This window comes from Python bivittatus, unplaced genomic scaffold (genome assembly GCF_059951505.1).
Source record: "Python bivittatus isolate LINGU-HERP-01145 unplaced genomic scaffold, Pbiv_v1 ctg000670_np1212, whole genome shotgun sequence".
NCBI lineage: Eukaryota > Metazoa > Chordata > Lepidosauria > Squamata > Pythonidae > Python > Python bivittatus.
In genome coordinates, this window is record NW_028277094.1 from 2,867,375 (window position 1) to 2,894,112 (window position 26,738).

General features: G+C 44.2%; 2 protein-coding genes across 9 annotated transcripts in view; one reads left to right on the plus strand and one right to left on the minus strand.

Moving 5' to 3' along the window:
• Positions 1–2,869, plus strand: part of BCORL1 (BCL6 corepressor like 1) — a 38,642-nt gene extending 35,773 nt beyond the window's left edge. For all 8 annotated transcript variants that reach the window (XM_088151679.1, XM_088151683.1, XM_088151681.1 and 5 more), the window contains one exon: positions 70–2,869. In XM_088151679.1, the coding sequence (XP_088007805.1) occupies positions 70–352 (283 nt within the window). In that variant the 3' untranslated portion in view covers positions 353–2,869. The remainder of the gene's footprint in view (positions 1–69) is intronic.
• A 119-nt stretch (positions 2,870–2,988) lies between these two features.
• AIFM1 (apoptosis inducing factor mitochondria associated 1) lies at positions 2,989–21,853 on the minus strand. Its single transcript, XM_088151684.1, has 16 exons — positions 21,683–21,853; positions 17,441–17,580; positions 17,182–17,278; positions 14,888–15,012; positions 14,666–14,796; positions 13,352–13,442; positions 12,744–12,828; positions 12,356–12,432; positions 10,310–10,418; positions 8,080–8,187; positions 7,203–7,291; positions 6,738–6,878; positions 6,221–6,363; positions 5,169–5,293; positions 4,099–4,295; positions 2,989–3,228 (listed from the first exon to the last, which is right to left on the minus strand). The coding sequence occupies exons 1-16, from the start codon at positions 21,753–21,755 to the stop codon at positions 3,157–3,159; spliced, it is 1,803 nt and encodes a 600-aa protein (XP_088007810.1). The 5' UTR covers positions 21,756–21,853; the 3' UTR covers positions 2,989–3,156.
• Positions 21,854–26,738: the final 4,885 nt, after the last annotated feature.

The following is a 26,738-nucleotide window of genomic DNA, read 5'->3' on the forward strand; positions in this document are numbered from 1 at the left end:
GCAGAAGGCGATCGCAGAGCAGACTTCCAGGCTCCCCCTGACCGCTGTGTCCCTTTCTCTCGTTGCTAGGCCCTGCAACTGGTTTCTCTTCTCGGATGTCCTGAAGCGTCTGAAACTCTCCTCTCGCATTTTCCAAGCTCGCTTCCCGCACTTTGAGGTGACGACTCTGCCCAAAGTAGAGTTCCAGCACCAGATCTCGCTGAGCCAGGTCCTGGCTCCAGAAGAAATCCAGGAATACGTGTCCCCCCCTGCAGCTCCAGGTGCCGTAGAGACGGTAGAGCTGGTCCGCTACCAACCGGAGCTGGTCCGGCTGCTGGGCTCAGAAGTGGCGTTTGAAGCCTGGAGCAGCTGACGGGGGCCGGCCAGCCGGAGAACCCCCTCCACCGTCAGACTGCACTGCGAGGCAATAATGGACCAATGAGGCGGCCTTCTTGAGGCCAAAGGGGGGGCACTGCCCACAGCCCTTCTACTGACTTGCAGCAGCTGGTTGCTCTCCTCCCGTTGGGGGGGAGGGCCAGAAGCTGCCTCCTCCCTCGCCCTGGACCTGAAGCTCGCTGCCCCCCCTTCCTGCAGGCCTTGGTGGTTTTGAAGTGGAACGCATCTTCTCCCCGCCCCCACTAAACCCTGCCCCAAGTTCTTCCAGGGTATTTATTTAATTAGTATTTAATTTGTGGTGTTCCTTTGAGGGGGGTGGGGATTTCTGCTAGGTCTGTATCACTGTGATTCTTGGGAAGAGTTGCAGGGCGGGGGAGGGGTCTTCCTGTAGCCACCCCATCCCTGCTGGACCAGACTGCTGCTTCCTCTCACCTGGTTTTCATGAAATGTGAGGGGAGGATGGAGTGCCCTGTATCTCTCCCCCTTTCGTTTTGAGGGACATCCCGTTTCTGTTGGGGGTGATTCCCTCTTTGGCTCCCCCCTTCCCTTTTCCAGAAGATCGTCTTGTCTCTGATGTTTGGCCTGCTGTTTGGAGAGACGGACAGGAGACCGAATCGGTATGGAGCCAAAGGCATTTCAGTATTCTTGGCTAACTTTTCTCCTAGCCTCCTCCCCGCTTTTTAAAAAACCTCCCTTTGTTCAATCAGTTCAGGTGGCAAGGCCATCTTCAGTGAGGCAGTGGGGGGCAGGCAGTGGAAACACATCCCAGCTTGGGGCAGGAAAGGGGCGGGGGGCATAGATGGTACAGTTTTAATGTACAGGTGCTAACCAAGGACTGGACAATCCATTTACTGGCTCTCCCCTGTAACAGGATGGGGTGTTTGGGTGCTTTTTCATTCTTTTGTGTTGTGGTTCCCCCACCCCACCCCACCCCGCCTTCCCAGTTGGGGAGCTGCATTTCCTTCTGCTTCTCTTTCCCCTCTTTCCAAGGAGGCTGCCTCTTCAAGCCCCCTCCCCAATAAGCAAAACCTTTCTGTTTTTTTCCCTCTTCTCATGTCAAGGCATCGGCCTTTGGGTGTTTATTCTGGCTGCTGGTTCCACCCTTTCTCTGATTTGTTTTATTCTTAAACAATGCTTTGGTGTCAAAAACACTTATGTACAGAAAAACCTGCATCAGGGCCCCTGTCTCCCGTGTCATTCTTGGGTTGGGTGTGTGGTCTTGCCAGAAAGTTTGGTGTGAGAGAGTGGCACCATGGCTTCTCTTTGAGGGGGAAAGGACTCTGCCCAGCTGCACAGTGAGTCAGAAGGCAGAGGATGGGCTGGGGTTACCCTGGTGAAGAGCAGCCTTCTGTAGCTATATCCCGGCTACAAAAAGAGCATTGGGGAAAAGCATTCTTCTTTTCTTGATCAAACTCCAGCCTCCTTTTTCTACAAGCTGGTGTCAGGCCCATAGTGGGTGGTGGGAATGGGCAGGTATGTCCAAGGAATTGTGTTGAATTTTGCAGGACAAATAGAGAAGTGTGGAAGAGAAATATGTTGAAGGTAACAGGAGAAGAGTTGGACAAGGGAATGGGACTAATCCATGCTTTCAACTTTCTTTTTCTTACAAAGGCAGTTTATGCTTCTCCTAGTTGGTGCCTCAGACTGCTTGAACTCTGCCATTCCCACCAGCCTAATCAAAGCAGATGGGAGCTGTAGTAAAAACAATTGGAAGCTCCTGTTCAGAGCAGCCTCTAACTCTTTCTTGTTTCCTGCCTGTTCTTTAAAAGTGTCTATTCCACAAAGGTGGCCAAGTTGGAAGTCAGAGCACCCCAGTGGGAATTCAGCAGCCCCTGGCTGACCATCTCTACCTCTCCTTTAAACGATGCCAGAGCAGCCTCAGCTGCGGATGTGCAATTTTTAAGCGACCCTGCTGCATTGGTTTCTAAGCATCCAAACATGCTAGTCAATTGAATTGCAGCATCCTGGCGATTTTTAAAATATAAATATTAAGGGACTGCTCCAGAAGGAGCCTCAGTCAGATGGAGAATTTCACTCCACTAAAATATTAGCCCTCTTTGGTCTTAAGAGATTTGAAAAATGGGTTTCTATCCCAGTTGGCCTACTGCAAATGGGGATGTATCCAGCAGGAAGCCACAAAGGTTGCTTCAGCCTGGCTTGTTCCCGCAGCATATCAGAGGGTTTCTCTAGTGCTCAAGCCATCCCTGGCAAGGCGCCATTGTGACTATGAATGTACATTGACCTACAGAAATAGTTCTCCCTGTGCATCTCATCAATAACACGAATATCCTAAGACATGTTCCTTGTAAATGGGGGCAGCCTTGGTCAGTTGGTGATCCTTGGGCCTACTAGGCAGTTTTTCCTGCTGCTCCTTAATACCAAACCCTATCTTGACTGAAGATGATGAATTTGAGTGTCTCAGTAGTACTGGAGAATTGTCCAAAATAAAATTCCTAGTTGGTATCTCTTACCTGCTACGTCTGTCCTAAAGGTCCAGTAGCAGGAAAGATCATATGCATGTGTTTTGAAACTCAAACTGCTAGCTGTAACCTCTGTACTACTAATGCCCAATCAAGAGCAGAGAAGATGTAACCCAAGTCAGCTGGATCCTCATAATAGCAAAGTTAATCTGATTTAATTCATGGTGCAAAAAGGGCTGGGAGCCAAATATTCACATATGCCCAGAGTGGGAGGAAGACACACAAGCTGAAGAGTACATACAGACTCTCCCCCTCTCTGTCCCTCCACTTTCAAAATGCAATCCAGTGCCCCACTGGATGCTCATTCTTCATGGATGTTGAAAAGCTTGGCAACTTCATTCAGGTCAGCGTGTTCTTCCCCATCCTTGATGATCTACAAGAGAAAGAAACCATTTTCAGTAAACGCTTTCAAGGCAGGCTTCTCTCTCCGTTGGGTCTGTTATTGCCTCACTCAGCTAAAACCCAGTTTAAAGCTGGACAATCTCTGGCTACTCAGCTGCTTCCTTTATCCATGAAGGGCAAGAAATGAGAGCAGAAATACACCCATCCTTTCATGGGTGAAATCTCACCCATCCTTCATACTCTGCATTTTAGAACAATTTTATCCTTGCCTACTTCTCAAAATGACCCTACCTGGCAATTCTTAGCTACTGATGAATAGTGGAGTAAGGGCAGAGGGAGGGTGAAGATGGCCGAAAGAAGAGTTAACCGAATCCATAGCTATAAAGTCAAAGATGCATGGAAGTTCTGAGGTGGAAGAGGAGGAATTGCTCACCTGGTGGAGCACTGTTCAGATTTTTATTATAAGTCACTCCCTTGAACAGTTGATCTGTAACCGCACCCAACACCTGTATTTCCCAATGACAGCCTATCACAGCCTTTGAGGTTCAGCAAATACTCCCTTCTCCCACCATCATCATCATCATCTCTTTATATGCTGAAGCTGATTTCCAACGCATTGGCCCATGTCACTGTGTCTCCCAGCTGTATTTCTTAAATGTCTCCTTAGCCTATCACTATGGTCCTTTCAGGTGAGAAAGGCAATGATAGGAAATGGAGGTTTTGCCCAACCTAATCACCTCCATCCTGAGAACTAGATGCACACATATACCCATGTAAAGATAATTCTAGATAATTCTAAATAAGAGTTAAGTCACACCCATCAATGCCCCTATTCCTCGAACACAGTTGATTCTGTACATGAACCCAACCCCCCTCCCAGAGCAGAGTCACACAAGCTGACCTTCCGAGCAATTGGCATCCGGTTGAAGATGTTCCACAGGACAATTCCTACTACCACTTTATCCCTAAGGTAGAAAATTACTCCTTTCCCATAATCCTCTCCCTGCTGTGGAGCTTGCAGAGTAGAAAGGGAGGCTGCTGAAACCTTGAGTTCTGATGCTTCCATTTCAGTTTCACTCTCTGAGCGGATTCCCGTTCCTAGATACACACAATCAGACACAAACTGGATCAAAATTTTGCCCAAAAGATGTTGGGCCCTTTCCATTTCACATCACACCAGGGAGACCCCATACTTTCAAAAGAAAGATGCTTTCACTTCCACTGGGTAGAAATGAATAGCTTGATCAGCCCTAGAGATGCCGAGGCTAACTACTCACAGAGTACTGTGCTCTAAACCTTGGTTAACAAAATTACACTGACACACTGGAGCATATCCAGAGGATAGCACTGATGATCTTAAGGGCCTTGGCAGGAAAATCTGTTGGAAACGATTGAAGTTGGGTGTATTCAGTCTGGAGATAAGAAGACCAGGACGGTAGCAATGTTCAAGCACAGGAAGGCAAAATAAGCCATTCAGCAAAAATTGTTCACAGTTGCTTTAGAAGACAGGACCCCAAAAAAAGGGGGGGGGGAGTTAAATTACAAGGAAGCAGATGTTGGCTGGATACCAGGATAAAATTCTTAGTGGTAAGCGCTGTTCAACAATGGAACAGATTGTGGCACTCTCCTGGGGGTGTTTAAACAGAAGTTGGATGCCCATCTACTGGGAATGCTATAGGAGTGGATTCCTGGCCTGGCAGGAGAGGCTGAACTAGATCTATGAGGCCCCTCCCAATCCTTACGTTCTACGATTCAGTGGTTTGTGTGTTCATGCAAAAGGTAATGCTTGCACAAATAAACCATACTATGGCTTAACCTGGTAGCCTGGTTCACACAGTAGCTTTTAGCCAAGACTAAAAGTGAAATACAGCCATTTTTTTGCGGGATGTTAGTACACCAGAACAGCCAAACCAACAGCCTTGCTGGAAGAGTCACCAGTAGCCAAACTATAGCATAGTTTAGAGTCTTAACCTGATTCCTCTGTTGCCGATTTTGGGGTGTCCTTTGCTGTTCCTTTAGCAAATACCCCCACAGTGGGCAGGCTGCTGTCCACAAGGCCAATAGCTTCGTATCCAACGTCTGGACCTAGATCACTCCTAAAATGAAGCCAGGAAAGTACAACAGTGTGATTAGCTTAGGAATACAGCGCAGAGGAATGATGAAATATTGGGAATCTTGCTGTTGACACAAAGGGAGCTCTTTCTTTGAACATGTGCATCATTCTCCAGCTACAGACTTAAAGTGATCTTATTCTGGAGCACAGTTCTCTTTTGGTGCCTGTCCTCCCACAGACACAAATTAGATACACTCAAAATACTGATCATTTTACTAATAGAGTTCACTTCTTCTACAAAAAGGCATGGGTACCAAAGTCCAATTCACTGAAAAGTAAAGTGAGTTCTTTAAGTATAATTAAACTGATGACATACGATTAATATGGTTACTTTGATATGTTTAGTAGTTCTCCTTTCGGTCAGGTTACAAATGACAGCTTGGTAGCAACTTTAGGAGGGGTTTGCATGGAGGCTCTGAAGCCACCCATTGCATGCCTGCACACAAGGACTGAAAGACTGATTCAAGCTGAGCAGAGCGAGGTAGAAACGAGGCTGGCAGAGCAGGTCCGGAACAGCCCCTGGAATTCTTTCCAGCCCTTAACAGCTGTGGCCGGAGGCGTCTGCATTTTCTCCTGGGCTGCTTGTGTGCGCATTGGCAAGTGCAGGGTGGGCTGCATGTGTTCCGTTCTGGGAGGGGGGCCAAAGAAGCAGCAGTCACCAAACTTCTGAGTTGCTGCCCAGCTGCCTCCCCCCTAAGGAAGCACTGAGGGCATTTTTTTCTGGAACTGTTTCTGCAGCCCCTGGCTGGATTCAGCCCCCTTTCAAGCCCTGTCTTTTGCTAGCTTGTCCCTGGCATTCCTGATTCCACCTATGGTGCATTCTCCTGCTGCCAGATACCAGACCCTACGCATTATTTTTTCCCACAGTCTGGTCCCTTGGGACTCAAAGAATAAAAGAAATTAAAGTTACCAAAACATGGACTGGTGCCAATATGGCTTTGCAGCTCCGGTCATGTTTTCTCCCGCCAACCTTCCGCTCACAACCGCATGATCGTGATGCTCTACTCTCCTCCTGCCTAACTTAATGTCATAAAAACACGCAGCATCCCCAGCCTGTACAGAGGAAAAGGAAAAAAGAATGAGGAAAGATCAGCCAGAAAAGATGACACTCGTGAGCAAAAATGCATTTTCCCCTCACCTTTAATTTGCTGTAATGGCTTCAGTTTGGGATTTTCAGTCTCCATTTGGGAAAGGGAGCATGAGACTGATAAATATTTGTGGTGCAAGCATAGGGTACAAAAATCCCTTTCAGCAATTAGCAGAATTTTTTTTCCTGCTGGTTTTGCTTGTTTGTGGGGGGCAAATAGGAAAGGAGTTGAAGTGTGGTGGCGGCTCTCAGAAGTCAGCATGTCCGTACCAGATACCATGGCTGTTCCACATGCTGAAAAGGAATTGTCGTAGGTCTCTGTGATTCCATCCAGACTTACCACCCAGATATTGGAGCGGGCCTGCAGCTCTGCATTAACCCTAAAGCCCCCAAAATCAGAATCCACCTCCAAGCCAGCTGACTTTGCCAGATCCACATTGGGTTCCAGCCCCACAGCTGCCACAATGTGATCCGTCTCCACCTAAGCAGAAGAAAAAGCAGACATAATTGTTTATACTACACATTTCAAAGAGGATTTTCTTGTGCAAAGAACCAAAGGATGGGGCTCTGCCCCAAGGGGCAGGTTTTACTGAGGAACAATAATAAGATGCATGGAAGGTGAACAAAGAATGTGCATTTATGTCCATTTCACGTGCCTGGGCCTGGTGAAATAGAGCAATGTCTCTGAGCTGGGTCCCTTTAGAAGTTTCACATTAGAATGGTATTAAAAGGCATCTGGCCCTAGAGAAACAGCCATGGTCAATCTCGTGCACCATTACCCTCTTCAACGTTTCGCAGTACTCACTTTCCTCCCATCCTTCAACTGTATTAGCAGCCGATTCCCAACAACAGATACCGATTTCACAACTGCATTGGGCATTACGTTGACTCCCTCTGAAAATACAAATGCAGAATAAGCTACAGCCTTAGGATGAGGAGAAGCAGCGGGTTTACATCGTCAGCAACTACAGCCTCTCTACAAAGGGAAGCAGGAAGGCTTTACGCTCACCAGCCACCGGGCAGTCAAGAGTCTGACTGTACCCAGCTCCTCATAAGAGGACAAAATGGAGAAGGCCGGCCTAGCCCATCCTTCATTTATGCAACCGGTAATCAAAAGAGAGGCCGGCAGCTTGCCTGAGACATATTTGCTCAGAAAGGAACAGTCAACCATTCTTTTCCATTTACTTTTTTTCAACCTTTGGGGGTTGCAGGAGCATGGCCATGGTGCGGTGACGACATCAAAGAGGGTGGAGCCCAACTTTTAGGTTTACCATCTTGGTGCAGTGATTATTTCCCTTAGGAAACATTAGCCGTCTGCTCCAAGGAGACACAGAAGTCATTTTACACATGCACCAAGCATTGTGGCACACACTAGCTGCCTTCGCTATTTGCAGCAACTCTATTGCAACTAGAGCTGGGAGGTCTGCTCCAGCCTGTCACCCCCACCAACTCCAGACAAAACCAGCCTGGAGCCTTGACTAGGCTTTCCAGGGCTGAACAACAGAGATGGCCTATCACTCAGCAGCTAGAGGAGAGAGCAAGAAGGTGGAGGCAACTCTCAACCAAGAGCAGAGAGCGGCCTCGAAACCAGGCCAAGCCAGCTGAGACCCCAGGTGGCAGAAAAGCCCTCCGCCCAGCAGCACTAGAGCGGTGGTGGAAAAGAGGGCGGGAGAGAGTCTCACCTTGCCTGACTTTGTTGGTGGTCCAGTTGCTCAGGTACTCAGGAAGGACTCTGCCCATATTGCCGTTCTCTGGGAACATCTGGATGACCTCAAGGCCCCTCGACTGCGCTGCAAAGGGAAGGGGAGAGCTTAGGCTTCCTACCTGATTTTTCCGGCTGCAGTTCAATCAGTGTGGAATTTGGCCACCAGGGGCTTGCGTGGGCCCTGCAAAGGTGCCTCTTTCAAAAGACGGCCATTGACAGCTTCTCTCTGGTTTTCCTATTAGGCAGAAAGCAACCAGGGAAAAGCCCTTCTGTGGGTGGCTGCCCAGACTGAGGAATACCATCTGCAGACATCTGGAGGAGGCCTGACATTTTTTGATGGGAAAGGTGCAGTCGCCATGCCACATATCCCTAGGTTTTTAACTGGATCGCTACTGTGATTTGGGGGGGGGGGTCCTGTTGCCTTTTTCTTTCCCTTTCTTTGATTTTACATAGCTATGGTGGGTTTTTTCTTGTTTGTTTATTGTTAGCTGCTTTGGAAGAGAAAAAGCGAAGAGGTGAGATGTAAATATTTGAACACATGGACAACACACACACTAAAAAAAGAGGCTAAGGCTGGGAACAAGGCCAGTGAGAGGCAACACCAGTGAATCCATGCTGTCTTGTTTGGAAACAGAGGAGTTTATAAACTCAGCCAGCTTTCATAAAGTCCTGGTGTCTCTTTTTCTTTGGCATCCCAGAGAACTAATGCGCTAGGCCACAATTAACAAAAATAACTTGATTTATTTAGCCTGGTTATGTGCCTGAGTACCCAAAAAACCCAGGGGTAGGAATTCAGTATCTGGAGAAATGCCACATTTTAAAAAGTTGAGTAAAAAGGTAGCCGGGCAGACATTAGTGAAATTTCAGACTCTGGAAAAGGAGAAGCAGGAATGCCAAGAGTTGCTGGTGAGGCTGAGAGGCTGATGAGGTTCTAAATAATTGATTTGGTTTTATCAGCCCTGCTAGAAGAGTACATACAGACATGCATACACACAGTCTGAAAATATGTTCAATTTTTTTTTTAACTTGAAAGTTTAAATGTGCTCCATAGCTGGGAGAGAATGACAAGAAATAAGTCATGTTTTACTTCAGGGATAACATGGTAGTGGGAAAGTTTTAATAATACATTACTACATTTTTATAAAACTCTCACTTTATTTTCTAGCATTTGTGGTTTTGGGTGAGAAAGGCAGCTTATAAATATTTTAATTTCAAATACACCAAGTATGCACAGCTATTTGCAATCGGTGTGCAGGTAACTTTTGCTGACTCCTACGAGACAGTGCCCAAAGATGGGAAATTATACAGAAGGCCAGGAGTTGTTTACTCTCTGTGTTCTTAGAGTCTTCCCATCCTTTCTTGTTGCCTTCATGCCTGGGTAATGTGTGTTTCCCTTTCTTTCCTTCACATTTAATCTGGTCTTAAGTCTCCTCAATCCTTGCAAACACTACACATATCACTCCTATCGCTCACATATTCTCCTGACCTCTGTATTCCCCCATTCACAATCTGTGATTGGAATAGGAACCTATTTATTTTGCTGATGCTACTCTGTAGGCCTTCATCAATAAAACAGAGAAAATCTTAATTCATTACATTGAGCACACTAGGTGTGCATTTTTAATTAACATAAACAATGCTGGGAAAAATCTGGGCTCTGTAACAGCTGTTATGTCAAGACTGAGCAGAATGAGGCTAGGTCACAGCTGTATAATTTCTGTGATGCCATACAAGTAGGAACTTTGAAATGGATGCAGAAATGATTGCACCAGGCCTTCAGAGTGTTTGAAGAGGAGCAGCTTTCTAAACTACAAGGCCTACAGAAGTTTTGCATACATAAAGATTGTGCCAGGCATTTTTTTAGAAGTCTAGAACTGAGCCAAAATTCAGGAGATGGAAAACCAAAAGGCAAAAAGACACACAAGTATTTTAAAATAAGGTTCACACACCACAAAGGTAGCATATCAGTTTGTTAAATTATTATTATTAAACACAATCCTGATAGTTCATAGTAAACAAGCAGAGATGTTTTCATTAAGATAATTAATGTTTTACTGATTGGTGAGTTGAAACTTAGCAAAGTAAAACAATTTGGATACATTTGGGGCTACTGGTTCCAATAACTGAGCCAAAAACGTGGTGGCTACTCAGATCCAGATCTTATACACACACATACACAGCTGTTCTGTTTGGGTGCTAACACTCACCTCTTCGCCCCAGAGCACAGGCCAACTCACTCCCTAGGAAGCCACCACCAATAATGGTGACTGACTTGACCTCTCTGGAAATTTTCTCTAGTGAACGGAAATCTTCAATCTGCAAGGAAATTGTGTGAATTGGGTTACTATTTCTCTCAGTACATTTCTCAAAAGCATTTCTACTTTGTAATTTCTCAGAAAGGCCAGAAACCGACTTCTGTGGAAGAAACGGCAAACTGAAGATGGCTCTGCTAAAAGCAGAGTCGATGACTGCGGCGGAATGAAGAGCCGGCAGGTAAACTAGCTCTTCATAATTCTTCTCTGGACAAGGAGAGGACTTGAGATTGCCACAAGTGCTCCAGACAGTTGTTCCTCACAAGGAGACTGCAAGGCAGCAGTCGCGGGCAGGTTTAGAGCTCTGGGAGACAAGGGGAAGACATTTTTGTTCACACCATGGTCGGCGCCTTTATGGACACTTGGTTCGCATATTTCCTTTTCTAATCACTTTTGGAAATTGCTTATTAACTGCTTTTCAGCTATTAGGAACCTTTGGATCGACAAGTTTTAAAGCACTGGGTGAGTTTCCTTCAATCCTTAGCGAAAGAAGTTTTAAGCACAAGTTTAAAGATTGAAAAAAAAATGGGGGGGGGTGATAAATAGCAAAAGGGTGATTAGAACTTTAATTTTGGAAAGTTACAAATGGACTGAGGGTCCACATGGATTTGAAATAAGATTTTGGAATTCATTATAAGAACCCTTCCTATGGGAAAATACTTTTGTTTTTTAAAATAGCATGATAGGATGATACTTTGAACTAGAAGGAACTAAAGATTACAATTAAAGAACACTTAAATTTGACTTACTAATATAGAATGAAACAAAATATTTTAACATTGGATATACTGAAGAATATTTTCAAACAATGGACCCAGAAGTTAATTTTAAGAGTATCTGTCTCTATAGATAGACTGTTTAAAAGTTGTTACGGAAGAGGAACAAATTTTACCTGACAAGATTTGAAAGTGGATTTAAAGTGACACGCTACAAGAATGATATGGAAAAAAAATGCTACACTGGACATACAAAAGAAACTGGCTGATGTCTTAATAATTAAAAGGTATATACAAATAACAAACCGAAAGAGTGACCTGGATAAGTTTCCTGTATTGGATTTACAAAAGAGACTTGTTAAAGCTTTGAAGAATTTTGTGAGAAGGGACAAAGAAAAAATGAAAAGAAATCAAGTTCTGGGACATTATTTGAAGGGACCAAAGATCAAGATTGTTGTAAGTAAAAGGAAGGAATATAAAGTTGGTTTATTTGATCAAGGTTAAAACAGATACATTGTTATCCCTGATAATCCTTAATGGACTTTTGCTCACCAAGACTGAACAATGAGACTTTAAGATTAGTTTATAGATAAGAGATGGGATATGGGAAGATATCATTTGTTATATTTTAAGAGAAGATGATAAGCTACTAAAATTGTTCATACTTCTTGTGATGAAGGAGGAAGTCATTTCTTTATATATTTCTTTTTCTTTATTATATTCTTATTTTTCCTTTCTTTTCTACTTTTCTATTTTTTTCTTTTCTCCACTTTCTATTTTTTCTTTTTATTCTTTTTTTTAGTTTGTATTAGTTTTTATCTTTCTATTTGTAATGTTTAATAAAATTACTTTTAAAAAAAGGCCAGAAACCTGCCAGGGGGCAGGTAGAAGAAACAAATTTGCTTTCTGTAGCGTTTGAGACCCAGTAAGATTTCTGAAAAATCTGCTATTTATCCCAGGTTTTGGCTGAACATCTAATAGAATAGCTGTATTCTTCCTCTTTCCGCTCATTTAAATGCAGTATTTGTATTCCCTTGTTCCTTCCAGACAACAGTTAAAAATAACCCACTAACACTGGATGCAAAATCACAATGATCAGCGAAATAATATATAATCTAATCAACTTAATTTTAATTTTTTCTTAAATCAACAGCTCTGTTAATACACAATTATCAAATTAAGAGGTAGATGAGCCCAAACAATAAAGGTACCTCCTCAGGATTACCTTCCGGAAGAGTGTGAGCCTCTTCTCCACTTCTTGACCTCCCCTCTCAATCACAGGAATATTCCTTGGAGAACCACCTAAGAACAGAAAGTAGGATAAGTTCACATCTGGACTTCAGATCAAAGTTCTCCAGTAGCTGGATCAATTGGCCATCACCCAACAGTGTCTGTAGCAAATGGCAGCGAAGCCAAAACAATGATACACAATCAATGATGTCGTCACACAAAGGCTACTACGTATGTAACAGCATTTGTCCCTACTGGGGATGCCCATGATATCACCTCCACTCCCCACCCCCAAAATGGGGAAGTCCTGCTGGACTGAAGTGGCTAAGAAGCCCTAGGGAGGGAGGGAGGTAGAAAATAAAATCAACCCACTAGGACCTCACCTGTAGCAATTAAGCATTTGTCATAGGAGATCTGCAAGCCGTTATCAAGTTTCACAGTGTTGTCTCTGACATCCATGTGGATCACCTGCAAGTCAAACACAGGTTCCCATTTCTCCTTGTTCAGAGCAACTCTCCGCACCTCTGGAGTTGAGACGGAGTTCATCCCCAGCCAGGACTGATCCAATAAATTTAGGTATCTGAGTCAAAGCTGCAAAGAGCATCAACCCCAACTCTGTCAAAAACTTTATACTGCAGAGCATAATGTAGCTGGTTTAGCTTTGGCTGAATGCCTTGGGTGGACCCAGCGACTGCGATTTATACAGAATAATTCATGGTTTAGCATTGTCCAAAGTAGGCCACCACGGCTTGCTCAACATATTCTGGTTTAGTGCAATCTGTGCCCTTCTCACCAAATCAGAACAGTAGCCCATTTAGAATAGTGCTACCAGGGATGACCAGAATATATTTATTTTTATTTATTGTACACTTTGGATGTTTCAGCTGCCCTGGGACACAGGAAGAAGAGTTAATGGACCGAGTAAAAAATCTGTTAAAAACAAAAGGCAGCTGGACCTAATATTAACAGTTCTGATCCATGTTCCACTAACCTTCCTTCCGCTGAGGACAGCTACTCCACCATTCTCTACAAACAGCAGGTCACGAGGGGATATGTAGAAAGAAGGTGGCTGAAAGTATACACTGCAGGGATGGGAGAGGAAGCAAGGTCAGTTAGGAGAGAAAAACAAAGACTTCACTATGAACTGCCATTACTTCTGCAAAAATTCACATTTCTTCAGGGGAGATTTGTGAAGATACCCATGTCAAAAGAACATGGGGCAGACAGATATATGTTTACCACTTCCCCATCTTATATGCTGTTGGAGGAAGGACTGGCTGCTGGCAGGCAGCCCTGGAAATCAGGCTCTGGGCTGCACAGAATAAGCCACAGCTTGTCCACCCCTGCCTTAGGAATTGCGCTTTTCCTGGAAAAATCCCCATCTACTACGATCTTCAGAGGAGGTACAGTTTCACAGTCTCGCTACCACCCTTCCCCAAACAGCTGTCCTTCAGGTGTACTTGAGCCGTAGCTTCCTGCGGACTTCTGGGAGCCGCAATCCCAACACAGGAAGAAAATGCAAAGATGGAGAACCTGACCTAGGCAGATGGTGATGAGGAGCAGAGATTCTTTGACGAAACTCAGAACTCTGCAATCTCCATCAAGACCACTTTCCCATTCTTTCAAAAAGGCAGTAAAAATTGGGATACTCAAGCCAAGGCATCTGGAGCACACACCTGAGCACCCCAACCACAGGTTAGTTTCAGTAAAACTGTACAAAATGCCTATTTTTATTGTGTTTATTACTGACTCATCATACAGATTTAAGGATTTCCCAGTCGTTGGAAACCTCCCTTCCTTCCTTCCAATCAACAAAGATGGGAGAAGCATTCCCAAACAAAGCTAACAATGAAAAGAAAACTCTTTGGTGAGAAAGGATTAGGTTCCTTTACACAAAAGGCAGGGTAATTTTGTATTTAATAAAAATTGTTGCAGTCCACCAACCTTTTGTATGTAGAGCAAGCATTCATGAACTCTAAATACTTAAGGCATATCTGATATTTCTTAACTGAGCTAGAGTGTGCACAGTTGCTCTGAATCATGAGCTGCAAGGGTTGAGATCGGCTAGAAAATATTTTAATGTAGATGTATGGAGCGTTTAATCCAAGTACAGAGACTCCTGGATCCTGAGCTTTTGAGGTCGGCCTGGAAAGCTGCTTTCATCACTAAGTGATTTGTGAAGCTAGGAGTACTCCTTGGGATGCAGCCACCTCTTCTCTGTGGATCCCTGGATGAAAGTTTTAAACGTGGGCATCGCACAACTATCATTTTTGACAGGGAGGAGAGGGGAAAGCCAAAAACCCACCTCCGTTCCTTGCCGTTCCATTGCTTGAACCGCAGGGTTTCTGTGACATCTGCATCTTCAGAAAACCAAAGTTCTTTGGAAAGAGGAGGGCGCATGTAGGGAAGTTCAGGGTCTTCAGACACAATGAGCACCTGAAATGCAGGACAATAGGAACACACCATTCGACATCTCAACATGCCACAAAAAGCTACCAAGAAAGAACAAGAAACTTGGGGTGCTTACCCGAGCCCCGGGATCTCGAGCCCGGATGGATCTGGCAGCAGCAAAAGCGGCGGTGCCTCCCCCGATTAGCAGGAAAGGAGCATGGGATGGGACTTCCGGACGAGGAACGGCCTCTGTCTGTGAAGCTGCAGGCAACAGCAAGTAATAAAAATATTCTGAGCAAAACCTAACTCCTCACTTTCCCAAAGAAAGGGAAGAAGGAAGAAAACAAATACAAGCTGAAGTGCAGGAGCTCTGAGCCTTACTCTTTTCTTCCTGCTGCCAGCTGAGTTCCTTGCTAGTAAGGAGCTAAAAATGCTCTTGTTCTCTCTGCGCCAGACAAGAATCATAACTCTAAGTCCATACGCATCACATACACATTTTTCTTAGGTCTTTTGCTATCCAAGGCAAAGAACAAGTACTGCCTTTCCCATTCCATAACAGACTGGGTTGGCAACTAAACCTTACTTCAGCACTTGCTAGAGAACAATTCTTGCCTGCTTCTGCAGACTTTATTTAAAGCTAGTATCAGATGTTCCACCATAGGAGGCTGAGGTAGCACAACAAGGCAGCATTTTGCAAGTAAGTTCAATCTCTGGCATGTCATAGCAGGGGCTTGAAAAAGTTCTGCAAAAAAATCTGGTGAACTGCCACTGGTTACTTAAGATAGGCATGTACAACTTTTAAGAGTCTTGAGTTGCCATCAAGTGTGGGGGGCATGCTCCAAAAAGGGAGCAAGGCCAGGATAAATAATCTGCTGACACCAAGATAAACTTTAAATTTAATTTAATTTGATCAACATTAAAATATGGTAAATCCTCAAATTAACAGACCTCAGTTCAACAGACTTTGGATGCAACTAACCAAATTTGTGGCTGGACTTCCCCTGAAATAATGGGAAAAGTTCATTCAGCTGAGATTTCCACACCCGAGTCAGCGGGATAGCCAGCAGAGCAATTGGCCAACAGCAGTGGAAAAACCCAGCTGAGAGAGAGGTGGGCAGGCAGGCAAGCAGCTCAACGCACACTTTAGCATATGCACAAAACTGCAGACAGGCTTTCTCCATATCAGCAAAAATACCTTTTGGATATGTTTTTTTTTCAATTTTTTAAAAATATTTTAACATCCTTTTATTCTTTGTTTTATTTTTATTTTTATGTTTTTAATATAGTTATTGTTTTTAGCTTTGTTGTATGCCACACAGAGCCGCCTGTGGTGAGATGGGCAGCTGTATAAATTGGTTGAATGAATGAATGAATGAATGAATGAATGAATGAATGAATGAATGAATGACATTGGATTAAAAGAATCCCTTTCCCCAAAATAGTTCATTAAAGCAATGACATATATTTTTTCATATGTATATAATTCTTTATCCTTTTGATCACATTACTACAGTTTAGTAGCAACTTCTGAAGGGATCAATCCAAGCCTTGTAGATAAAGTTAATCTAGGTGGACCAATGGTCTTATGCAATATAACACATTTCCCACACTCCCAAGAGGGTCCAAAATCTCCCAAAATTATCAGCTAATCATTCCACAGAAACAAAATTTAAAGTTCTCAATTGCACTTTCTTTCCACCTCTGCTGGATTAACATTCATCAGAGTGAAAGAAGAGTTGCCTTTTTATTCCCATGTCTCATAGAAGAAAGACTAACTTAACCGTGGGGTGGGCTGGGGGGAAACCAGATTTTTGTTTGCTTTTAAGGGCTCTCTCTCACCTTCCGTGCTTCTGAAAAGAGAGAAGATGCAGTTTGGCAGGATATCAAGTGCAGATACATAGAATGCATTTTACATCATTTACATCATGTGCTGGCTACTTAACAGCTGTCTGATACAGCTATTAAGAGCTGAATCATAACACCAGGACAGTTTACTCCATTCTCCCTGCTGCCCTGAAGAGCTTCCTTCCGTTAAGGGAAATCAGTCCGGGTGCATCTCAGGACTGCATTCAGATGAGTTGCACTACAATGTCGGAAACTTTCTCTCCTATTCTTTCTGCAAGTAAATTCAGGTTCCATGACTGCAACACTTTCCCGGTCCACTTTTATTTTGTTACTGTTGCTTTGTTTACTATTTAAGAAAACTGTTTTGTTTACTGTTTTGTCTTCCCCGATCCTCGAGTGGGCCTAATTATGGTCCATTGCCCCAATTTCTGAACCTGCATTTAAGGACAGCGAGGGCTACCTTAGATTTCAATGGAATTTTTGTGCATTACTGAGTGTTAGAAGAGCCACTTAGAATTCCTACTTGAAACAGAAAGCCTGCCAATCCTAGCTATAAAAGCCTAACTGCTACAACCTGGCTCCTACCTGAATGGGAATTTGCATTCATCTGGCGCTCCATGCGTGCGTGCCTCTCTGCACGGTCTACATCTCGCTGTCGAGCCCTCTTCAAAATCACGAATGCCTGTACAATGAAAAAGGCAACATTTAACATAATACTATAGGGGCGCAGGGGAGCTCCACTTTTCCCAAGTTTGCACTGGAAGCAAGAGTACAGGTTAGGGTAGCCACCTTTTTAGAGGAGACTGGGTTCCTTTTCTTGGACACCCAAGGCCTTTCTACTTACATAGAACGCATTTGCAACTGCGAAGACGCCCAATGCCAACGAGGTATAGAGAGTTTTGTTGTGCCGCCAGGCATAACTAGAGGTGGCCATTTGTCTGCAGGGCTGTTCTTCTGAGGGAGCCTTCCATCGCTGAAAGAGGCCTGGAAACACAATTTTTCAGGAGGGAAGGTTGTCAACAATGCACTAACAAGCCATTGATGAAAACAAGGCCAACCCTCCAACAAGCAGACTTTGCTCCCATTACAGCCAGTTGACTGGCCGAAGACAGTGGTTGACATCACACATGTTGGGTAAGCACCAGGTTAGACAGGAAGAACTCTCCTGGTAATATCTGCCCACCAATTAGATCCAGTAGGGTGGGCCCTTCACATGTCCCCTTAATCAGAGACTGTGGCCTACAGGGCCATAGAAACATGCCTTTTCAGATGCTGCCCCCCCCCCCACAACAGTAGCTCCCAGATATTCAGATGACCCCCCTCCCATCCTCAGAAAGGATGGCAAAGACTTGGCTATTTTATCCAGCATTTGGGGCAGATATGTTAGGACCTTTCCTCAGGATAAGTAATAATTTTAACTGTCCTTTTCAGAATGTCTAATCATGATACATGTAATTGTTTATAATGTATGGTTTTCATTTTTAATTTTAGCTACTATACATTGTTTTATCCCAGTTTCCAAATCTGATCCATCACCCTATTTGTTCCAGGCCACCATTTTATCCACTACATTAGATGCACTCAATGACAGATTATGGGGGGAGAAATAATGGGAACTGCAGGATGACAGCTGAGTATGTGGAAAATGTTATAGGAGAAAACTAGATATTTGGCAAAGTTATCACATATGTCCAGTATCCAAGTATAAGAAGAGTCCTACTGGAACAGATGAAAAGGTCTATCTAAACTTGCACTTGGTTTCCACCCCAGTGAACCAGTTGCAATATGTGTTTCTGTTTGTGTTCCCCAGCATTAGCATTAACAGACATACAGCCTGAACAACCGGAGATAACACCTAACACAAGTAGAATCCTTGGTAACTTTCTCCTCCTTGAAAGTGTCTCATGTTTTAGAGCCACTTAAAGTTGGTCACAAACACCGGCCTACAACTGCAGCCCTTTTCTCAGAAACAGATGGTCAGAATAAAATTCATGCATTCAATTTTCATTCACTTCTAATTCATCTGAGCATCTATAAGACTTTAAAGATATTATGAAACAGATAGCATCATGCCAGTAGGACCAAGAGTGCCTAAGCTACAGTTCCTAGGGTGCCATGTGCAAGTAGGAACATGCTACAGCAAGCCTCAGGTACATGTGCTCCCTCATCTTTCACATGGTTAGAGTTTAGAATGTTTTGCTTAACTGGTCTATTATGCTATATTAAAAGTGGAAAGAACTTCAATTCTTTTGGGTTGCCTGCAAGAGAGTAGCAAAGAAATGTGTGTGATGCATGCTAAACAACTGTTTAAGGCAAAGTATGATGGCAATCTATTAGAGCTCAGAGTTCTAATAAAACAGAATTTGACATTACCTTAATTATCTTAGTGTGGCTTCTTTAACAATGTCTTAAATGCTATATTTCATTGATTTCTTGCTGGGTAATAGTTAGGACTTGATAGTTTTATTATAAATTGTTCCAAATAAGACATGGAGGGAAAAATAATTGAAATAAAACAAAAAGATCAGGATGGTTTATATAGTAAGTTTTATCCATAACTGGCCACATTTGGAAAACAGATACATTGTTCCGGGAGATAGTAAGTTTAAATCCTGAACCCTTATGGACAGACCACACTTGGACAACCTTTCCTATGCACTGAGACTTAAGTCAAGAGGCCCAATGTAACTGATGATGAGAACAAGCATTATTGATATCAAGACTTTTTTCCTTTGGTGGCTCCCAGATTGGAGACTCCCTTTTACAACTTTGACCTTCTTACAAGAATCCATTTCTATCACAAAATCAACAGCGCTTTATCAATACACGTTTGCAACCCAGTTTTAGGCCAAGCTAGCTGCTCCTAAATGCACTGAAGTCTGTGGATTTAGACGTATCAGACTCTGCACAGGATCAAACCGGGAAATATAAAGAGCCAAGGCTTAAGTATTCCAGCAAATTCAATCACTTCTCTTTTGGGGGGGGGGAGGGAAAGGAGGGAAGAGGGGTGCTGCAGTTTAAAATGCTGAATGATATACTTGGAAGGGTTTGCAACTAACAAGCACTCCATTCTTAAGAATGTAACAAGAATGTTGTATCAAAATAATTGGACCTATTTCTCAGTGGAGTTTCTTTAAAATAAAAAATCAGGAGGGTGGGGAGGCTGGGGGCAGCTGTCCCAACAACACCGGTTCTGGGCAGCAGCTGCATGTGTGTGTTGCCTCAGTCCCTCCCTCCCACCCTTGCTGCCTTCCTTACCGCAGCCTGCGACACCCACAAGGTGGGGAGCTGGACCTCTTCCTACTCCCGGATCCACAAGGGTTGACTGCCCCTGAACTGGGAGCTCTCCTGACCAGGGCTTCTTTCCTGCACAGCTGCTAAAAAGGTAGAGAAAGGCTAGGCAAGGGAAGGTGGTTGGGTCCTGGAGCCGGTATCATTTCCGCATCCAGCCAAATGTTGGGCCCTTCAGCCCTGGCTGGCGGGGGGAGTGGGGGAGAGAGCAGCCGAGAAATGGCTCTTTTCCCAGCCTATGCTGGCCATTCGCTCAGCATGGCCAAGATGAAGAGGCCGCTGTATTCCGGCGCTGCCCCCAGCAGCCTAGAAATTCTTTTAGCAGAAGGAGTGGAAAGAGTCCAACCCACAGGGGAGTTGACTCTTTCCACTCCTTCTGCTAAAAAAATTCCTAGGCTGCTGGGGGCAGCGCCGGAATACAGCGGCTTCCTCATCTCGGCCATGCTGCGCAGGGCAGCCAAAAGGGCAGAGATGGGGGGGGGGAGTTGAAACGGAGGCAGTTCATGCAGGGCAGAAGCAGCATGAGGTCCTCACTTAACAACCGTAACTGGGACTGCCCAGACTACTGTTGGTAAGTGGCACAGTCACACTATGTTTTGCTTAACAATCGCTTCACTTAGCAGTGGAAATGCTGGCCCCAATTAGGGTCATAACCCGAGGACTACCTGTACAAAGATCACAAGGATGAGTTTCCTCTTGTATACAGCTGGCCACTAATGCAACACATGGTGATTCTAAACACACTTACTTCATACTTGCTAATTGAGATACGCTGATTAACATCCTCAGTGGCTTCTTCATCTGAATGCCTTAATAATTTGCTGTCCTAAGTGTACTATCAATCTAAATAATGTTCATCCCAACTTTACAGAATACTGATTATGCACCATCCAGTTGGTGTTGATTCTTAGCAACCACACTGATAGATTTTCTCTATGATGATCTGTCCTTAACCTGGTCCCTACAGAATATACAACTCACAAATACCAACAAAGGCCTCTGAAGCATAAGCCAAGTTTCCAAAACCCCAAGCTACAATTACAGACAGCTTTGACGTTTCATTAGAAGCCCTGTTCTGAAGCTCAGAAAGTTTAGCTTCTCTTCCTTGGAAAGATGGCATTTTGCAAAGACAAGGCTCAGTCTCTGGACGAAGAACTGAGGAGTTTTCAAAACCTACGAATTTCAGCCCAGCCTCCGGACAAACCCATACCAGGACGTTCACCTGATATTCCCCCCGCCCCCATTTTCCGAAGACTCCTGCAACCGGGCGCCCGCCAGGGATGCCCAACTGCCCCTCGAGGCATCTGCAGAGACCCAGCCCAAAGCGGGCTCCTCCCGCCGCCGTTCTCGAGCTTCCTCCCAGGGAAGGGCGCGAGACCGCGGGCCGAAGCCCCTCGGCGGAGCGGCAGCCACTTCCGTCCGCGGCCTGTCACGACCTTGGCGCCGACTGACAGGCAGCCGGGCCCTTTCGCGGCCCCGGCGAAACTCGCGGCCACCGGAGGCTCGGCGCCCCTCCGGCTCTCCCGCGGGGGCTCGGGACGTGGGGCCGATGCGGGACGTGGGGCCGATGCGGGGCGGGGGGCCGGGGGGCCGGGCAGGAAGAGGAAAGGAGGGAAATTAAGGAAAGGAATCGAGCACCCGGCCAAGAAGACCCGTCCCGCCCCCTCAAGCCGGCTCCGCCAAGGAAGGGGCCGACGAGCCCCTCGGAGGGAGGCAAGACTGAGGGGGCAACGGCTTCCGCGCAAACCCCTCCTCCTTGTCAGACTCGGCCCCCCCCCAGCGAAGCTCCGCTCACCTGGCCCCGCCAGAAAACGGGACCTTCGGCCGACCACCTGCACCACCGTCGTTGCTAGGCGGTAGCGGAACATGACGGCAGCAGCGGCCCTTACGAGCTTCGAGCCGGCTCGAGCGGCCCCGATCGCCCCTCGCCGTCCGTTCAGAAGGACTACCACCTTCTGCGCACGCGCATCGCCGTTCGGCCTGCGCACGCCTGTGCTTCCCGGCCACGCGCAATGTCGTGATCGTCGCGGCGGCCGCCGCCGCTCTAGGCATTCACGCTCTACACCTGAGGGGCGTGGCGAAGGGGCGTGGCTGAGGCCAAGCTACAGCGCTGCCAACAGAAACGTAAGAGGAGGGTCTCCCTAAGGTTTTATAACGGACTTTTTGCTGGGGGGGGTGGACTTTTTAAATTGGATATAGAATATAGTTGCTTTTGTAACGTGTCCCATTTCAACCAAAAAATTGGCAAACACCTCTTTTTGTAATCTCACTGTTCTGATGAGGTCTTCCACCCCAGCTGATTATATTATCCTGTGAGATGGGCAGCTATGAAAATATGATCAATACATAAAATAAAAATATTACATGTAAACTAGGCTACTACGACTTTTTCAACAAACCATGCATTAGTGTCATCTAATTCCCTAACTTTTCATTCATTGTAAGCTTCCGTTTTGATGAACTACCTGACGGCTGTAGGTTGCTCTGAGGAGCACCAGGCCTGGTGGCCCAACGTTTGCCACATTGTGGACAAAGACATTATCAAGCTCCATGCCATCTACTGCCCTGCCTTGCTGATGGCTGCAGGCCTGGAGCCCCCCCGCCCCCTGCAGAACGGTGCAAGGACAGATGTCCAAGAGCTTGGGGAATGTCATTGCCCCAAAGGACTGCTTCCAGCAGAACTTGGAGGATGGTTTTCAGTACTTCCTGCTGAGACTGGGTGTCCCAGAATGGGATTTTGATTACTATGATGAGAAGGTGAAAGCACCCCGTTCAAGGCAGGAAGCCTGGTCCTGATCCTGGGTTCCTGTTTCCCAGGCTGAAGAAATCTGAAGTCAGCAATTGTTCAGATCCTTACCTACTTTTTTAAAAATGATCATCCTGGATTCCACTTTTGGAGAGGAACAGGGAATGAAGACTTCTAAGAATTTGCAATTGGAGCCTTTAGAAGGGAAAATTAGTGATTCAGCTGAATATGACCTTTCAGCAAACCCGGTCAAATCACTTGATGGTTTAATGGAATGTGTGAATGCACCACTATGTTAAAAGAGAATTATGTTCAATAAGTCCAGGCTTTTTTCTTGTTAATTAATATATGTGGATTATATTGATTGGAATGTGGAAAAAACTGAGTCACCACTGATTTGAATTTGGCTTAGTATGTTGTATGGATGGTTATGGTTTAGCATGTAGTATGAACCCTCCTAGTTATGTTGTATTCAGTAAACAATGGCTAAACAAACCATAGCTTAGTCCCTCAGGTAAGCCTTTTTCAGAAAAGCTCTGCGGCCAGGCAGCTTAGGGCAGATTTTGTATGACTGGATAGACTGCTTCTCGCTGATCTCTCCTAGCAGATACATTTTAACCAAGAAAAATAAACAAGCTGCTCATTATATGTATTGAAGACTTACTGCATTGTCCTGTTTGGCCCTCTGACTTGCCAAAACAAGGATTATTTCACAGGATGCCCAGCTGTCTCAGATTACTATGATTCAGGTTGCTTATTCTCCTCTGGTGTCTTTTAACCCTGATCACCCAAAGGCAGGACGATTGAAGATTTCAAACTGCAGACATGCTGTAACCAGATTCCTTTGCAATGGTTTATTTTATGCCTTGTCCCCCACCTGCCCACCCCCCAAAAAAACAGAAGCTGGTGGGTGTAGAATATTTTGTCAGCAAGGTATCAAGCATTTATACAAGGAAAATGACTTCTTTGGGGCTTGGGGAGAAAAAAACTCAGTAATGATTCCATTTCATATGAATGAAGCAACAGAGTCAAAGAAAGGTACTAAAATTATTGTTTTTGACACTGGGAATAAATAAGCCAAATGGCCATTCTTTTCCCTATGCCTATAAAAGTAAATAGGTTCAGCTTTCTATTTATTTTTATATATAATCTGTCTCTGTAGGTGAGAAAACATAGAGGCTAAAATATAATAGACAAAAGTAATCACTGCTCACTGCCAAAGTCTTCTAGCACTGTAACATACCACACAATTCTTTTCTTCTTTTCACATGTTTTTATTACTTGACACTCTGCATCTATATGTAATCATGCCATTGGGAAAAGCTTTGTGTTTAAAGTAAGGAAACTGCCCCCAAATCTTTGATTGCAGTACTCAACTGATCTTCATGGCTGCTTCTCTATTCTGGAGTTACATTCCCCATATTAATTGCTTTATTTACCACTGTGAAGAGCCAGAGGAGATGAATGATCAGATGTAGCTTTAGTTGATATTATTTCTGGTGCTGTTAAACTCCTGAAAGAAGATTAGAAAGTCTACAAAGCTGCAACTAGTAAGAGAACGTGATTTCTACTGATTTCTTATTGACCAATCAAATGCCATTTTTACCTATGTGCATTCAATCTATGAATGCTATAAAATTCTTGGCTCGTGTTGATTTTTTACCCATCTGGAGTGATAACATTTCACGTTTAAAAAGTTTTTGCCCAACAGCAGATATATTTGTCCAGGCAGGTTCTGCAAACTTTTATCAACAACTCAGGTATATGAATATTGCACAAAGCAGGCGGGAAAAACGGGCAGGACAGCTGAAATAAGCTGCCAACACTCACTAGCAGGCCAAAAAGGAACAAGAGCCAAAGTCTTTATAGCAGCTAATTTTGGAAGCTCCAAGAGATTTTTTTTTTAATTTAGCTAGAAGGCAGTTTGTTGCCCTGATGTAATATAACTAAACACTGACAGCTCAATCCTAACCACATGTATTCCAAGTTCTTGTTCATCTTAATGGAAACTATTTCCATGTAGCTCTTTAGGACTGCAATCTGAAATCTTACAAGTGAATCTCCCTGTACTCCAAAACAAACAATTTCTGAGATTAATGCAAGCTGAATTGGGTAAAACAGCTCCAGAAGACTAAAAGAATTTCACAAATAATTAACAATTACTGCATGTTTATCTTCAATACCACAGTGGCATAGTTTTTAGGCATTCTTTCAAGTGCAAATTAACAACACTGTTTTATTTAGTTTATCAACATTCTTTTGAATCCAGTAGTGTTTAATCCAATAGTGTGCCTTCCTTATTAGGGTATAGATTTGGTTGGGGCTGAGAGGGGTTGTTCAGCACTTCCAGGCAGTGGTAGGTTGGAGAAAGTTGGTCCTTACATAACGCAGAAACTGGGACCCATATTACTGTCTTGAGAGCAGGATTCAAAAAAAGATGATAAACATACTACATACTAAAAATATGGCTGTAAATTAATCTGTAACAAATTAAGCAGAAGTTAAATAATTCTGTGTGAATTTGCACAGGAGTAATGACTCTGAGAAAGAAAATAACGCTTTGCTATTGAAAGGCTTGACTGAGGCACCTTGTTGAACTACATCCCTACAATCTTTGATCACACTGAGATCATTAAAGGGTACATATGGCATGGCTCCACGGCGCTAAGTGCTTTATCCCTAAATCCTTGGGTGTGGTTCCTCCAGAATCCCTCTTGAAGTTGGTACTCACCCTGTTATAGTTGGAGATCGACATTCCTTGGAATTTTCATACTGAGTCTAAAAAAGGCCACTTAGAGTTCCTCCTTGAAACAGAAAGCCTACAAATGCCAGCTATAAAAACCAATCTACTAGAACTTTACTCATACCTTAAAAGGAACGAGCCTTCATCTGACGCTCCATGCGTGCGTGCCTCTCTGCACGGTCTACATCTCGCTCTCGAGCCCTCCTCAAAAGCTCGTATCCCTGTGCAACCAAAAAGGTAACATTTTACGTAATACCACAGGGGGCAGGGGGAGCCACACTTTTTTCAAGTTTGCATTCTGCTATAGCTGAGCTTACTCTCTATTCTACCTGTTCTGGAAAACAGCAGCATTTCAAGGGAACAAGAGAACCCACCCTACTGGTTGATAAGGAAAGGTATGGATGGTGGAGGCAGAAGGGAAGCGATTCTGGGTGGGTGCATGTTTTAACTAACACCTGGAAAAGAGGCTGCTTAGACAAATTAGCTCTTCCTATTTATTCTTGTGAGTTACAAGAAAAGAAACATTCTGCTCTAACCCCAAGTAAATAATTATTTCCCTCTTTTATTGTAGCAGGCAGCCAGGGCCTGCTAGCCACTTAATCCTCATTAATAAATAACCTTCCCTTAATTTGTAGGATAAAGGATCATAAAACCAGAAACAAAAAAAGTCTACAGAAGTGGACAAATCCATGGCTGTGGTCTTAAGACACTGGACCATTTGGGATACAGCAGGAGAATTTTTTCCAGTCATCCCAACGTCTGTCCTCAATATTGCTACTGAGTTGAGGTAACTCTGTTTCTTAGCAGTATGGACAGTCAAGAACCTGCCCAGTTCCCTGTCTCTCTTACACATTCCTTATAGACTCTGAAGAAATAAAACACCATACCCCAATAGTGGGATTTTCCTTAAATATGAATAAAACAGTATCTAACAAATAAACGGTCATCATTGGATGAAGAAGGCACAGTAATTTCTAACTAACTCCATAAATAGAAATATGCAAGCCTCGTTGTTCTTAAGCTGCTTCAAACAGCTGATAAATTTATGCTCTGAAAGTAGGAACCTTTCCAGTGAGGGTGCAGCACATGTACACTTCTTCAAAAATTGTTCATTGCCCTGTTTCTTTTCTGTCTGATAAGCAGACAGTGTGATGAATAGCTTTAAAAAGCAAGCAAGATTCATTTTGTGTTTGCCAATCCATACATCTCCAAGTTAAGAAAAAATCTTGGGTGCCAAAGGTTGAATAATCTGACAACTGAAATAAACAGTTGGGATAAAGAAGCTTGCCATAAGCTTACACCAGCCCTTTAAAAGTCTGTTTCAACCTGAGATTGGGTAGGATGATGAGAATGCAACTTTCT

What these genes read in the sequence shown, in the direction of transcription:
- AIFM1 (XM_088151684.1), bottom strand. Translation starts at nt 21,755, where the DNA reads ATGTTCCGCTACCGCCTAGCAACGACGGTGGTGCAGGTGGTCGGCCGA. An exon ending in TGGAACGGCAAGGAACGGAG is followed by an intron (nt 13,443 to 14,665) that starts GTGGGTTTTTGG and finishes CCATCCCTGCAG; the next exon opens with TGTATACTTTCAGCCACCTT. An exon ending in TGGCACCAGTCCATGTTTTG is followed by an intron (nt 5,294 to 6,220) that starts GTAACTTTAATT and finishes GCTTCATTTTAG; the next exon opens with GAGTGATCTAGGTCCAGACG.